This window comes from Diabrotica undecimpunctata, chromosome 3, assembly GCF_040954645.1.
Source record: "Diabrotica undecimpunctata isolate CICGRU chromosome 3, icDiaUnde3, whole genome shotgun sequence".
Lineage (NCBI taxonomy): Eukaryota > Metazoa > Arthropoda > Insecta > Coleoptera > Chrysomelidae > Diabrotica > Diabrotica undecimpunctata.
This window is the reverse complement of record NC_092805.1, coordinates 80880102-80896751: the sequence shown is the minus strand read 5'-3', so window position 1 is coordinate 80896751 and position 16650 is coordinate 80880102. Positions and strand designations below refer to the sequence as shown.

The 16650-nt window shown below is 31.3% G+C and overlaps 2 protein-coding genes across 2 annotated transcripts in view; one reads left to right on the top strand and one right to left on the bottom strand.

Annotated features, from left to right (window-relative positions):
* The window catches only part of Miga (mitoguardin), a 233666-nt gene extending 231690 nt beyond the window's left edge, over positions 1-1976 (bottom strand). The window contains exons 1-3 of the mRNA XM_072524385.1: positions 1703-1976; positions 1496-1652; positions 1156-1350 (exon numbers count right to left, since the gene is read on the bottom strand). Coding sequence (XP_072380486.1) covers positions 1156-1350; positions 1496-1652; positions 1703-1798 — 448 coding nt within the window. The 5' untranslated portion in view covers positions 1799-1976. The remainder of the gene's footprint in view (positions 1-1155; positions 1351-1495; positions 1653-1702) is intronic.
* Positions 1977-2319: 343 nt separating this feature from the next.
* Positions 2320-16650, top strand: part of fand (Pre-mRNA-splicing factor SYF1 fand) — a 54337-nt gene continuing 40006 nt past the window's right edge. The window contains exons 1-3 of the mRNA XM_072526134.1: positions 2320-2475; positions 2550-3010; positions 3100-3353. Of these exons, the coding sequence (XP_072382235.1) occupies positions 2428-2475; positions 2550-3010; positions 3100-3353 (763 nt within the window). The 5' untranslated portion in view covers positions 2320-2427. The remainder of the gene's footprint in view (positions 2476-2549; positions 3011-3099; positions 3354-16650) is intronic.

The following is a 16650-nucleotide window of genomic DNA, read 5'->3' as shown; positions in this document are numbered from 1 at the left end:
AATATGTGACTTAGGAACTACAGTCAATGTTTTGGTTAAAATATTAATTATCAAAAAAAAAATAGTAGCAGTTATACTTTTTCATCATCAAACCAAGTAAACAAGTGATATTTTCTGTACATTTCGGCAACATTGATATATATCTTTTATACTTACCTATCACAAGAACTATGTTGTGCACACCGTTGTCATTTATACTTTTTAAAGAGACAATCTTATAGTATTTTTAGATTTTTTCATTAAATATTGATTTTATTGAATATATTTTCTCAGATAGAAACTGTTCATTATTGTATACTACTTAAATGCATGGGAATAATAAAAATAAAAGATGATAAAATAACTATAAGTACAACCTGGCAACAAGCAACAATGTAGTCATTCTAAGATATTCAACAACTTTTACATATTTACCTTCAATTTTGAATCTATACTATAAAATAGAAGTAACAAGTTACACTACTCAAACAGAAATTTGCCAACAGTGTAAAATAAAAAAATGTAAGAATTACATTGTTCAGTCCGATTCAAATAAACAGTTAAAAATTGAAAATATCAGAAAAAAATTGTGAATGAACTTGAAAACTAATGAAAACTAAATATGGATAATGAAGATCTTAAGTTTGAATTTTCACTGTTTCACAAAATACAGACTACAAAATATTTCTGCAGTTACGGAATTACAAAATAAGAATCATGTACTACCATGTTAAAATTATATAATGCATGATTATGCCAACTTTTTAGTACTTCAAAACATTTGAAAGAGTCAAATAAAAATTGAAAATCAAAAACACTGAAGATAAGAACATAATATTAAATTAATATAAAAATTATTCTGGTTTTATAATATTAAATGGAATAAATTGTAGTATGAAATTAAAAATTTATAACATAAAATGAGTAGTAAAAGCTTTTATCAGTAGAACAATATTTTGAGTACATTCCTATTTGCATTATAAAATTATTTGAATAAACTTCACATAAAATAATGATTGTTAGCAAAACATGAATTAATATTTGTTCCATGCTTAAACAATTTGAGAATGCTTCACATTAATTTGTTTGATATTTTAACCACACTTTAAATAGTTAATTATATTAAAATATCTGAAATGTTAGATGCACATACCATTTATTAGAAAAATCACTCACCCATTACTCCAAGCTGCTGTGGTGTTAAATTTGAAGTATTCAAGCCTTCAGGGATTGGTAAACCATTACTAACTACACTTCCAGAAGCTATTGAAGCTTTTCCGCTTGCTATAATTGAGCCTTGTCGGTTCAGTCTGTCTCCAGTTACACTATATGTTCCACTACGTCTTCCACTGCTTGCCACACTTCCCATATCTACAAAAACGCAGAAAAATGAATACCTTGTTTTATTAAAATTACAAGGAGGAATATTTATATAAAAAGAGAATCAAATATATCTCAATTATCTGTATTAGTTACTTGATCGTCTTACCTCAATTATGTAGAAATAACAACTAACCTGGAAAGGGGCTTCTCATTCCTGGTATCCTCGAAAGTTTACCATTAAAAATATTTCTGGGTAGTTTTGAGGGGTCCACGACATTCTTTTTACGACGTAAAAGTCTTGCAAGAACACCGATAAACACAACACTAGTCGAAATTGAAACAATTATGACCTAAAAAGTGAAAAAACATTATATCAAGTTAAAATGCTTATTAGCCTTACCTTTTGTGTTAATGTAAGTTGTACATTTTGAGGTAACAATTGTTTAACAGTACTTAAATATTGTTTAGCGCTTCCCGAATTTAATAAAATCGACATAATATCAACTATAAATAAAATTTGTTCAATAAAGAGGTTATGTCACACACTTTAGTTTTAAAATATTCAAATATTAACCGAACAAACACTTTAAAATTCACATTAAATATCAAATAAATGTTTTATTTGGAAATTATTTTCAAATAATATTTATTTAAATATAAAACCAGATTTTAAAATTGACTTTACATTTGAACTACTGTGAGAACACAGATTAACTACTGTGGTGGAAAATTTAAGGTCAGAGGAACTACCAATCAGTTTCTATATTTTTGATAGTTGACATTAGAGATTTTCCATTTTAAATTATAATATAACCTACATTTTTGGTTCAATTTCTGTTATATAAAATAGTATTATTGTAATTTAATATTTAATTTAGTTTAGAACTGTAAAATGTTTATTAAAACTGTTTTAAAGAGAGTTGGACCGATGACTGCTATGAAAGAGGCAAAAGCCTAGAGGTAGATAAGATGTAACATAAAAAATGTGTTGTCAGTGTGTTGTGTCTTATCAGTGGCACAGTATATTGCTTATAAAGAATAGCAATATACTGTGTCAGTGGTCTGTGGTTGTGTCAGTTAGTTAATCTAACCTAAAAGATAAACAAAAAGGGTATTGCTTCTAAAATGCCGATAAAGCCTGCAAATGAAACGGAAAATATGGAAATAACCTTTGTAAGTTATTGTTGTAGTTATTGAATATTTTTTATAAATTTGACTTGATTAAATGATATGTAATCTGTTTTTAGTGTGATGAAGATCTCCCATATGAAGAAGAAATTTTAAGAAACCCTTATTCAGTTAAACACTGGTTAAGATATATAGACCACAAAAAGACAGCACCAAATAATGGCGTCAATATAATCTTTGAAAGAGCTCTAAAGGAATTACCAGGATCCTACAAATTATGGTATAATTATTTAAGAACTAGAAGAAACCAAATAAAGAGTAAATGTATAACAGACCCAGGTTATGAAGAAGTGAATAATGCATTTGAAAGGTCATTAGTGTTTATGCACAAGATGCCTAGAATATGGATGGATTATTGCACATTCTTAACAGATCAGTGTAAAATAACTAGGACAAGAAAAGTATTTGACAGGGCTTTGAGGGCATTACCAGTGACCCAGCATAACAGAATTTGGCCCTTGTATTTAAAATTTGTTCAGAAACATGATATTCCAGAAACTGCAGTAAGAGTATTTCGAAGGTAAGATTGTTCACTGTTACCTTTTTATTGGGAACATTATCAAAATTGCTTGCTTTATATATTGCTTTAATTATTAATACAATTTTCAGATATATGAAATTATGTCCAGAAAATGCAGAAGAATTTATAGATTACCTCACAGGTATTGAAAGGCTAGATGAAGCAGCTCAGCTGATGGCAAAGATTGTGAATGATGAGGGTTTTGTTTCTCAACAAGGAAAATCAAAACATCAGTTGTGGAATGAATTGTGTGAATTGATCTCAAAAAATCCGGAAAAGGTACATTCTCTAAATGTAGATGCCATTATTAGGGGTGGTTTGAGGAGATATACTGATCAACTGGGTAAGAATATTAGATATTCATCGGGGTAACTGTATGTTACATATATAGGATAAACTATGCTATAGTATACAGAACTGTGTAATGGACTAACAGATAATATTAAAAATTAAGTAGAAGAACATAATTTAATAGCTGGTAAAAATCCAAATTACTTGGATCTATATAGCACATTAAGAATTAAAGAAACACTACAATAAATATTTATCATTAGAAGACCATGTATCTTTTAGAATCCACTAAAAAAATAAGTAATGTCACTTTATATAATCTTTTCTATACCAACTCTTAACTCTTAACTGGAGAGACCTCATTTTGGCACACTAACCACAGACTACTATTTTCTTAAGGACACAATAACCATGTAAATAAATTTTTTGAATTTATATATTAATATAGTACTGTATATTTCACAATTTTTAAATTCAACCATCATTTGTAAATGTCAAGGTATTATCGCTGATATGGAAACAATCTTAAACTTATGGTGTGATAATCAGGTAAAAGTAAAAAATTGTCCTATTTATCAGAACACAGTGAGCTTCAAAGCTAAGCTGATTTTTGAGAGAGGATGCTCGGGGATTACTAAAGATAAATAAAAAGTTTGAAGCTAGTAACGGTTGGTTTAGCTGATTCAAAAACCGATTGCAAGAAGATGCCTAAAAGAACTTTTATTGCATGTGAAGAGAAAATCTTTCCAGGTTTTAAGGCAGACAAAAATCTATTGAAAGTGATGGTTAGCGCAAATGCAGTTGGTGAGTGTAAGTTCAAACCTCTCTTAGTTTATCACACAGAAAATCCAAGGGCATTTAAAAATAAATTTAAATTTATATTTTTATTTAATACACGGGATAACCCCATTAACAATTACAATATAGAATATCACAGTTAGGATTCAAAACTTGAAATTACTTATAATATAAAATCAATATCAAAAAGTTTAAAAAATGAGACTAAAAATCTTACATACTGAAAATATAACAAGAACAAAATTTAAAAATACCAATATGCATATCACAAAGTAAGAGATCTTTTTAACTGAGTTAAAGTTATATTGAAAATATCAAAATTGAGAACATTTAATAGCCCCATGTATCTATCCAATGGGCTGTTCAGTGGAAAGGAATATTGAAAACATTGTGGTATAGTCGCCTCATATTTCGGTGAGACTGTGTAAAAATATATTTATCTGTAATAAAAGCAGGCAATACAAATTAAAATAAAAGTACTTTACCAGGAGTAGTTATTAACTGCGAAATTATCAATGACTGAGATGTATAATAATACAAAGTTTTAATATTCTCTTCGATATTTACATTTAGATGAGCCTGGTAAAATATGTACAGTCGCTCAGATAAAGTTATCATCGAAGCATCCTTTGCGTAAGATAACAATATTTGCCTGAGCGACCGAAACCATAAAGTAAGTTACCCCAATAAATTTTGTTTCAACCGTCCAGTGGTTTACACTTGGGTAGGTAGTATAATATTTTATATTATTTTAAACTTTATTTTTAAACGAAATATTGTTTATTTGGATGAAACCTGGTATGGTACTCATGATACCGTGAAAAAAAGTTGGACGAATAATAACAAAAAGTGTTCTAATTCAGTACCGCCCAATAAAGGACAGAATGATAATTTTATACTGCGGTGTAAAAAATGGATGCATCGACGATTTATTATTAATATCTGCAAAAAAAATGACGTGAATCTAGATTATCATGAGGATATGGAGGGTGGAGGGATTTTTTGTGAATCATGGATTAAAAAATCTCTTCTTCCAGAATTGGATATATATATATATATATATATATATATATATATATATATATATATATATATATATATATATATATAAACAACACAGTTTATTAGGGTTGCAGTCAGAAAATTGGCCGGGATGTTAATGAAACACTCTTATGGCTTTTTGTCTAGCTTTCGGAATGGCTTTATTCCTTTTTCAAGACACTGTAATAAGAAAAAAATGTAAATATTTATAAAATATTACAATTCTTCAGTGCAACTTACTAGTCGTTGAGATTATTTATAAAAGCATAAACACTCAACATTAATAACACACATATAAAATAATGGACAAAATACATTCTAAAATTCTTTAAAATTTAGGTACAGATAGTAAAATAATAAATAAAAAGTAAGATCGAAAAAGAAGTTCGAGCATCAATTTTAATGCTTGCAGTTATCAATATGATGGAAATGAAGTATAAAAAAAGTTCAACTCAGGAACCATAGATGTAAACATTTAATGTTTTTTTGAAAAAAAAACAGAAGTTAGTTTTTATAAAACTCACAAAGAACGGAAGTACATAAAAATATGTAAAAGAACAGTAAACTTTATAATTTTACTAAAATACTTTTGAAATGTGGCACCCGTGGTGTGATAATAATTCTGCAGCTGAAGAGCCAGTGGAACCCTGTAATCAATTGGAATATTTTTACAAAGCCGTGTGTTAAAATGTAAGCGACATTTTCAATACCTCTCTGATAATACCATCCAAACATATGTTGAAACATGTTTATGAAGGATTGTGTTCTAAATTGTCTAAATCAGAAGCAATTGTAGAAACGCATTTATCAAAGCAATCTGCTACAAGACTATAGGAGAAACATCTTCTAGACAGAGGAGAAAGGATTGTGCAAATTCACACAAATAAAACCGCACCTAAAGGAACCTATAATCAGAACAATATACAAAATGGATGCGGCTAATATTTTTTCAACTATTGAAAGCCTTCAAAGTGAACTGGTTCGAAAGGATATTCTCTTATATTCAGCAACAACACTTCGATTATTTCATAAAGCCAATCATTTTAAGTACAAAACTTTAGACAAGCGCCATAATGGAAAGTACTAGAATAATTATTTCTTTAAGAAACATTTCTATCAGATAGATAACTTAGTATCAAAAAATGAAACGAAATGTTGTTTATTTAGATGAGACCTAGTGTGATACTCATGACAGGACAGAGAATTATAATTTTACACTGCGGTTGAGAAAATATATGGATCAACGATGTATTATTAACTGCAAAAAAATATTACAACGCGTCTCTAGGTTATCATGAGGATATGGAAAGTTTAATTTTTGAATCATGGTTTGAAGAACCTCTTCTTCCGAGATTACCTAAATATAGTGTGATTATGATGGACAATGTATCATATTATTCAAGATTAATGAGAAAATTTCAAATATTACTTGAAACAAATTACAAATTCAAGAATTTTTATTTGAGAAAGATTTGTACTTTGAGGCATCATATAGTAAAAAGCAATTGTTGGAGGTTGTTTACAGTAGACAGTACCAGAAGGAATATGTTGTTGATAACTGTACTCGCAGTAATGGGCATACCGTGCTTGGTATGCCTAGTATTACAATTTACAATCGTACTTCCTCCTTACTATTGTAAATTGAACCCAATAGAGTTAATATGGACACAACTTAAAGGAAATAGAAGAAGAAGAAACGTGGCTCCTAAATTTTTGTCTACTGCTCTCCAGTTAATTAGAAGAGAAGTCACAAAGATCACAGCAACCAACTGGACAAGTGTAATCAAACATGTAATCGCAGTGGAAAATGACTATGTTAAATATTTACTAGCATTAACCAAATTAACTATAAATATAGAAGATACAACTGATACTAGTGATAACAGTGATTCTGAGTAGATTAGTAAGTTCTTCTTCTAAATCAAAGTACAGGTTAGGTTATTAGAAAATACCTGCTAGATATATAAAAAAAGATGTTCATACAAGTTTTAGACTTCTTACCCATTTTTAAATTATTGAGGTACTATGTCTTCTCTCACACAGTGTCAAACCAAAGTTGTTAATAGAATACCCTGTATATAATTTAAAAAATGAATTCTCTATTTTTTTTTATTACAATAACTAAGTTATCAGGGATAAAATGTGATCATAAGTTTTAAAACTTATGAGCAGTTGTGTTATTATAACGTTTGTATACTTAAATACTTGTACATAAAACATTTGTTTAATTGTATGTGATAATTACTTTTATTAACAATTTTTTATAGGTATTGTTATTTTACAATAAGTTCTATTTAGCCGAGTCGATTAGTGTTATCTCTTCCTAGATATATCACAGAAGTTAACAACACCAATATTTTTTATTTAAACTTTATAGAAAATGAAACTTTTTCTTAAATAAAATTAAATAAAAATAAAAACTTTTATTTAATTAAAAATTAAATATCTACGCTACTGTTCAATAAAGTAGTGACCACTCTGACATTGTTGCCATTTTCTAGTATTTTACCCGTTCTGGTTCCTATAAATTTTCTCACGAAATTACGTGTCGACTATAACCTAGAGCTTGATGGGGAACATTAAAGTTAATCTGGCTTAACAGGTTTGGACAATCAATAGATCCATGTATGATCTTATATATATATATATATATATATATATATATATATATATATATATATATATATATAGCTCCTGAGATATCACAACGGTTCTTAACTGAGGGTAAAGATAATTGTTGTTTGATACAGGAATAATCATGATTTTCAATAGTAGTGTGGACATGGTAAGCACAATATCTTAAACACTTATGCTTGACTCTTTCTATGGTATCAATATTGTTCTGAAAATAGGGTGACCAAATAACTCAACAGTATTCCAAAATAGTTCGAACATTGCTTTAATTTCTGAGTGTAGAAGCTAGTACTTAAAAAATCCAAACTAAACAACAATACACTAATCTTGTTGAATCAAAGAGTTTATGTGGTCACAGCAGCTTCTCTTCATAAATTACACCCAAATCCCGAATAGAAGAAACATAATTCAGTGGCTGATTATTAATAGTATAGCTTGTTTTAAGTCTATTGACTTTACAAAAAAATTTATAATAAAACAACATTTTTTTACATTTAAGTGGAGTTTGTTCTGATTGCACCAGAACAGCTGTAGGCTTGATCTTTTAAGCTATCTATAACTTTCCAAAATTTCAAGTCATCCGCCAACATTAGACATTTGCTATTTAGGAAACAGGAAGTGATAATCCTTAATGAAGATATTAAAAAGAAATGGAGAAGTGTGGTCTTCTTGAGGAACTCCAGGTGTTACTGAGATATTGTCAGACATATGACAACCTTCCTGACTCTTTGACTTCTACCAGATGTAGAGTTTTTAATCCATTCAACAAACCTGACATAAAAGCATACATTAATTAATTTGCCCAAAAGTATTTAGTGATCTACATGATCAAATGCTTTGGAAAAATATGTGTATATTGCATCTACCTGTTTACAGTCTTCCATTTGAGATAATATATCAGATTGATAGCAAACCAAGCTTGTTGCAGTGGATTTTTTGCTATGAAAACCATGTTGTGATTAAGATATTCTGGCTTGCCTATGATTTGGAAGTTTAATCATAATGCTTGGGTGACAGCTTCTCCTTTTAAAGACTGATTTGATCATCATTTCATACCTGAAGTAGAACGTTATAGTCATTCTAAACAAATTCCGTTTAAAGTGATGCTAATCAATGACAACTCACAGGCCATGATCCTGCAACTTTATCTAGCTTTGACCCACATGTGAAAGTTTAATTTTTGGAACAGAGAATCATTAAAACATTCAAAGCTTATTACACCAGACAATTATTTATGAAATTATAAGAAAAAACAAGCTCTCTGTTAATTTAACAAAAACCTTAAATGGGGTCTGGAAAAAACTGTGTCCTTTTTTTGATCACTTATACTAAAGTGGAATTGACGCCAGAGCCTGATGAAATTAGTAATGCAATTAAAGAATTTGTTAATATCGCCATGCAAATAAATTTAGAAGTGGATAGTGATAACATTGAAGAACTGTTGGATTCCCGCAATCAGGAGCCGACAATTGATGAACTCATAGAAAGTCATGAGAAAGAGCAAGACATTGAAGAGTTCGATTACTTGGATCTAGTTCAAACTGAGGATCAGATGCCGTTTGGAATCTTAACTGAAGGTCTCAGTTTAATTGAAAACTGATCACACAAATTTTAGAAAATATAGACTACAAGAGCGCATTTCTTCTACAAAACAAGGAATAAAAATATTATTAGCCTGTTATGAAGAAATTTAGCGGAAGAAAAAAAAATTGAGACGTCAAACTACTTTTATCAAGCTTTCTAAATCAAAATAACTATGATTGGCGCTTTTATATTTGTACTTATATCCTAAGATTTTAATAAACATTTTTTGTGTAAATTGCTATGTTTTTAGCTTCCGGTCCCAATTACAAATATTTTTTATACATACATGTACAAAATTATAGCCCGACTTACGCGATTATCGCTCGGTCCCACTCAAATATATTGCAAAAACTTTAATTACAAATTTAAATTCTATTGTTTAAATTTTATCTCCGGGTTTTCTCTAGGTTCTGAAATACCTTTACCTTCTAATAGTGTAAAAATATGCAACAGTACAAGGTTGTGTACAAGGAAAATAAAAGAAATGTTAAATAAAAATGATTCAAATGTATTGATCAAATACCTTGCAAAAATTTTATTACATATACAAAAATATAATATCAAATATGGATACCGCTATGCAATACTCTGGTAAATTTGAAAACAAAACTGCGCAGTCCAAATTTAATCGCCCGAATTATTTTCCTATACTAAATTTTATTAACAATTCCGTTTCAAAATTTCTCTGTGTGAGATTGTTCAAAATCATGCACTTCATGCTCGTGTAGAACTCGTTCGCTATCCGCCTGTTTTTTGTCTACAGACAATCGTACCAAAAGATATATTTTTACCATCGAGTTGATACAAATTTTATTTAAAATCGATTTCGCGCGCGAAATCACCGGTCGCCTCAAGCCTTGTTTTTGAGAGAAGATTCATTCTACACAAAAAGTGCTATAAACGTTTTCTTCAAAATTATCTCAGCTACATTTTTTATTTGAAACATTTTTTTCTACGGCGCGCGACGTACAGATTCCTGGTAAATCATTTTTTCTTCTTTCCCCCTCCACGAGGGTGGGTTTTAGGGGGACGCCTTGGTGTAAAAGTAGTAAACTTTTTTGCGGCCCCAAAATTAACAATCTCAGCAAAATTCAGCATATGATTTTTAGAGGTCAAATCTCTGACTACTGGACTATTTGAACAACACTTACTTTAGAGAAAATTTTATTATGTATAAGGGTTTCCCTATTGATCCATTCCTTCTGATTATTGTAACTAATCATCTCTTAGATAATGTGATTAGGCAATTACCTTTTGAATTACTGTTTATATATAATGTCGTTGACATCATAATATGTGCAGTTCCATCGTATTACATCAATACCACACTGAACATTTTTAATTCATTTAATAAGCATCTTTAGTTTTCAATTGAAACTGAGGCAGATATTAGTATACCATTTTTAGACACCAAGGTAATATGAACAAATGACAATATTTTGACATTGGTACCAAAAGCCGACAGCGTCAGGCAGGTATATAAATTACTATTATTCAAATCATACCACAGGTCAAAAATATAATACGGTTTTATGTATGAAAAACAGGATAATGTCCATTGTTGATGACAACTTTTTACAAAAAACAAAATTTGAAGGAACAATGGCTATCCTAAAAAGATTTAAAAAAAAACTTATTTACAGCAGTAATTTCTATGATGGTTCCGTCCATTATTCTAACAAGTCAATCTATTCTACAATTCTAGTAAGTCAATATAAAAAAACTCCTGTTTCTTAATGGTCTAACTCATTCTGTCATATGCATATTTAAAGATGTTCCCAATATTAGTATAGCTAAATTGAACAGCCATGAAGAGCAAACAACTATTTTCAAAAATCAAAGACCCAGTACAACCTTATATAGAAGTAATATTGTTTATGAAATACCATGTCTAGGATGTCAAAAAAGCTACAGTATCCAAACATCACAGTGGTTAAAACAACGCATCACACAACATAAAAGTGGTTGCTGCTTGGGAAAAATACTTGTGCAGTAGTTAAGCACTATGAAAACACCGGTCATATGCTAGACTATACCTGGCTATATTTTCGTCCATGAGATCTGTCCCTCCCATTGCTAAATTGTATTTACCAATAACATATGGTCTAGGAACTAAAATATTTTTCTTTTCTTTTCGGAAAAACTTTTTTACTTTCTGTAGCGGCAAAATTCCGTGACTTGTTGATGCAACTGTGAGTACATTATTCTCAGCCCAACGAACAACAAGTATTCCATTTTCTTTATCAAGAGCAGAGTCATGTTCACCTCGATTCACTTTTCTCATCTGGGTTTTATTTTTCAGAGGGCAGTTTTTTTGGGATACGATTTTCCCTTATCGTTTCAATTCCGTCGTAAATTGTTAAAAATCCGTCTCGTTGCATCATTTTTGAAACATTTATTTATCATGTCAGATTCCATGTCTCAGTAGTATTTTTTGCCAGGTAATTCGTATATTCAGTTATGATCAAAATTATTATAAAACATTTCATTTCGTTGATCGTAATTTGGGGATCTGCTAAATTTTTAAAATGTGCATAGCTCGTAGATTCTGTAACCAGTAGTTCGATTAATTCTTCATTAATAATCTTTTCGAAAAGTTCAAAGGGCGTGCAGTTACTGCTTCCAAATCTCCCTCTTTGTCCCAGTTTACCTAAAAGTAAATAAAACTTTATCACCTATCTTTTTCGTAAAAATACAAAATATACCTTGGTGCGTCTATTTTCTCCATTGCAAAATCCTTTTCGTTCGAATTGCGAACCTGAAGCTCGGCTGGAGCTCGTAACTGGCTTGCTGGTAAATTATTTACCATAACACCATTATCCTTATCGGCAGAATCTTCATCGGTCAATTCATTTGTGTCTGGTGGTTCAATGTAGATTCCCTCCACATCTAAATCGTCCGCGTACGCCATTTGTAACGCCTCTTCAAGAGTAAAGCCTCTTCTAAAATAAAATAAAAACATTTAATAATCGGTACTGAAAGAGACTCTGGTTGCCATATGGCAATTTCAGTTTTTCCCGCCCTAAAATAGTTACACACTAAAAGAAAATAACGAACTAATGCAACATTATTAAAATCTAGTCTATTCTTATAAATAAAATCGTATACTAAACAAAAAATAATTTATATTAGGTACTAAAAAGTTACTTACACAAATCTGATGTCCATTTTTTTGCACCAACAAAAATTGGATATATACACAACGATGTACTTTACACGTAGTACTGAGACTGAACTTTCAGTACTACGTTAAAATATACTTATTTTACTATTCAGAACAGCATGTGCCATCATCTTTTTAATAGAGAAACCTACTGAAAAAATGATTTAGATCACTGCTTTCAATGGTTGCCATATGGCACCCATAGTCTTTTCATCATCATCCAGCCTCAAGAGTCCACTGCTGAATATAGGCCTCTTCCTCATGTTTCCAACCCCGTCTATCTTGCGCCGCTTTTATCCAGTTTTTATTGAGTCTTCTTAAATCGTCAGTCCATCTTGTAGGTGGTCGACCAACGCTTCTCTTGTCTTCCCTTGACCTCCATTCCAATAACCTCTTTGTCCATCGCCCATCTGTCATTCTGGCTATGTGTCCTGCCCATCTCCATTTTAGTCTGGCTATCTTCTCGATGATGTCAGTCACTCCGGTTCTTCTCCTGATGTCTCCGTTGGTTATTCTGTCTCGCAGAGTTATTCCTAACATGGACCGCTCCATTCTTCTCTGCGTGACTCTCAGTTTGGTAGCTGCTGCTTTTGTTAAGGTAAGTGTTTCTGCTCAGTACGTCAAGACTGGGAGGACGCACTGATCAAATACCTTTCTCTTTAGGCATGTGGGCAGCTCACTTTTAAAAGTTTCTCTCAGTTTTCCAAATGCTGCCCACCCAAGGCCGATTCTTCTCTTCAGTTCATGAGTCTGGTTATCCCTGCCAATCATAATTTCATGTCCCAGGTATTTATATCTATCTACGAGTTCTATTTCTTTCCCACCAATACTGATGTTCTGGTTGGGTACCAAATTGGTCATGATTTTTGTTTTCGAGATATTTATATTTAAACCTACACTTTCTGTAGCCACAACGAGTTCCTGTACCATCTCTCTTGCCATACCTAGATCTTCAGCTATTATAAGTATATCATCGGCGAAACGTAAGTTGTTTAGATATTCTCCATCTATTTTTATTCCCTTTGTCATCCAATCCAAATTCTTAAAAGCATGTTCTAGCACCGTATTAAAAAGTTTAGGTGACATTGGGTCTCCTTGTCTAACCCCCCGTTCTATTTTTATGCGATTACTGTTAGTATGTAATCTGACAGTGGTTGTTGCCTGCAGGTATATTTTGTATAATAATTTACTATATCTATAATCTAGCCTGCATTCTTTAAGCGCCTGTAATATTTTGCTTAGCTCAACTGTGTCAAAGGCTTTGTGAAAATCGATAAATATTAGAACTAGAGGTTTATTGTATTCCACTGCTTTCTCTATTAGGGTTTTTATACTTTGTAGGTGGTCATTTGTTCCGTAACTTTTTCGGAATCCATAGTCTTTTAAGGGTTAATAATTATTAATCAAAGAAATATCATTTTTCTAATGTTTCTTTTATTGTTATTTTTTGCATTTGGAGTAATTTTTTGAAGTGTTTTTGAATGCCTTTGTTCGTCATTTATTTGTAATGTTAAAATTGTTTTTTATAGTGTACTTCTGAGGAAGCCATTAAATAAATGGCGAAATATTGAGTTTTTAGCTAGCTAAGATTAATACTATTATAAAAATTAATATTAAACTCACCAGTCTTCCGGGTTGAACCGCGTTGATTTCCATTGCGCCGAGCTTTCGACATCCTTTTTGATGTCTTCTTCAGGGCTTCTAAGGTTTTAATCTCCCGAGCCCCCAGACACTACTACACTGATCACTATTCACTTCCTTACTACAAGTGTAGTAGTGAAGTATAATACTCTGGTAGAGATCTGGACCTCTGAAGGAACAGCTAAGGATCAGATGTATAATCCGCCTAGGGAATAACTAACCCTTTTTCTTAAACTAAACCCATAGAAACAAAATAATAAATTCTTCACCTTGACACTTGATTAACTCCTTCAGTAGACTAAGAAGGAACATTTGTGTTAGCGTTCCTTCTTACCCTTGAGAAAAAGTAGGGAAAAACACAAGGTTTATTAATCTTGAAAGGTACTACAAAAAGTTACTAAGGAACCTTATATGAAGGCAAAAAGCCTTCATTTATTTATTTATTTACAAAAAATGGTTTTGTAAATAAGGTGACCTTCGAATGTTTTGACAATGTTTTATGTGATATGAATTGATTAAATAGATAATTTTAACGAAAAGCATGCTCTGGATATATTTTATATACAGAACGGTATGAGACAGAATATTTTTAGAAATAACCACGATAGATAAGTATATGTTTTTAAGGCTGGAATATATACATGCGAGTTATTTGTCAGGAATATAATATAAAAATGAGCAAGGTTATTCAAAGTTAAACCCAATGTGTATAGTATATTTGAAGTATTTTCAAAAGCTCCGAAGTCTGTTTTTCAAAATGGGCTAAAATAAGAAACTATATATACAGTTAAACCTCCCTTAACCGAAACATCGTTTAACCGAAACGGCTGACAGTTTCAATAATTTCGTCAATAAAAAGTAAATGTTTGTCGCAAAACGTAAACAATTCCGTTAATTTCACTCACCAATTGATGTCTATGTGTGTTGGGAAATCACAAAAACCAAGAGCTCTAAAAGATATTTCCGAAAAGGCATTTTAAGGTATAGAAGCCAAAAAAGTTCATGGATGTCAACCACTTTATTTTTAGAATGGTTTGAAAATGAATTCGTCTCAAGTGTAAAATCCTTTTTAAAATCAAAAAACCTCATCAAAGCATTGTTGCTTGTTGACAATGCGCCCTCACCTTCAAAATCTACAAAATGGTGACAATTGTCAGATTTTTGGAGCCAGCCGTTAGACCAGGGAGTCATAGAGACATTCAAGAGACATTATAGAGAAGCATTCTTAAGACATCTGTTATTACAGGAGATGAATTAATCCAAAAGTGTTCCCGAAATTCTCAAATCTTTAACAATAAAACATTTTTATTGGTGAGCTGAGTCGTGGCCCAAGATCAAATCTACAACTTTGGAAAAATGCTGGAACAAACTTTTTGATAAGATTTTGATTGACGATCCTGAAAAGGTAAGAAAACGACAGAAGAAATTAAACCTTTCATTAAAAATTTGCCGGGACATGACGAAATTAACTAAGAAGAGATACGTGACTGGTTAGCAGCTGATGACTCAGAACGAGAATTCATCGACCAGGACATCATTGATATGGTTCTTTATCAAGACAACCTGAGCATATCAGATGACGAAGATGACGACCCAAGAGTCAACAGGCAGCACAAGACCGTCGACGAGATTTTCAATGCTTTAGACGAAAGAATTTTATACAGTAGGTCTAATTAGTTAGGGACACGACTAGATTCTTAATTTTTGTTGTTATTACATAAAGTTTTGTCCTTTTCAGACTGCTTTACGTTTCGTCGAACAATCGAATGGGGCAAACTCATGACGTTCTGCAAATTAACGATGGAGGGAGAGAGAAACATCGTTGTCAAACGAAAACGCAAAAAAATAGCAGATTTCTTTAAAAAAGCATGTTAAACTTGTTCATTTTCCTTAATTTTATTACTTTATTTTGGATTTACTTATTAGAAAACATTACGAAATCAACTCATAGTATTTTTTAATACCAATACTTTGATCAAGAATATTATAAAAAACAATGTTATTTTTAACCGAAATTCTTGTTATCCGAAACGGCCTCCCCCCCAATTATTTCGGTTAACGGAGGTTTTACTGTATATATATATATATATATATATATATATATATATATATATATATATATATATATATATATATATATATATATATGTTTGTTTTGAGGTTTCCGCGGGAGCTATATGTGCTGTCACTATTTTTCCGGGTTTGACTCCGCGTTGTAAAATGCTGGTTTTCTTGAAAACCATTGTTTTGGCGACGTTTCGGCAAGGTCTCACTTGCCATTCTCAAGCCTGGTGGATCTACTTCTCGTCGTTACTCGATTAGTACTAATTAGTACTAGTAGATTAGTACTAATCGAGTAACGACGAGAAGTAGATCCACCAGGCTTGAGAATGGCAAGTGAGACCTTGCCGAAACGTCGCCAAAACAATGGTTTTCAAGAAAACCAGCATTTTACAACGCGGAGTCAAACCCGGAAAAATAGTGACTG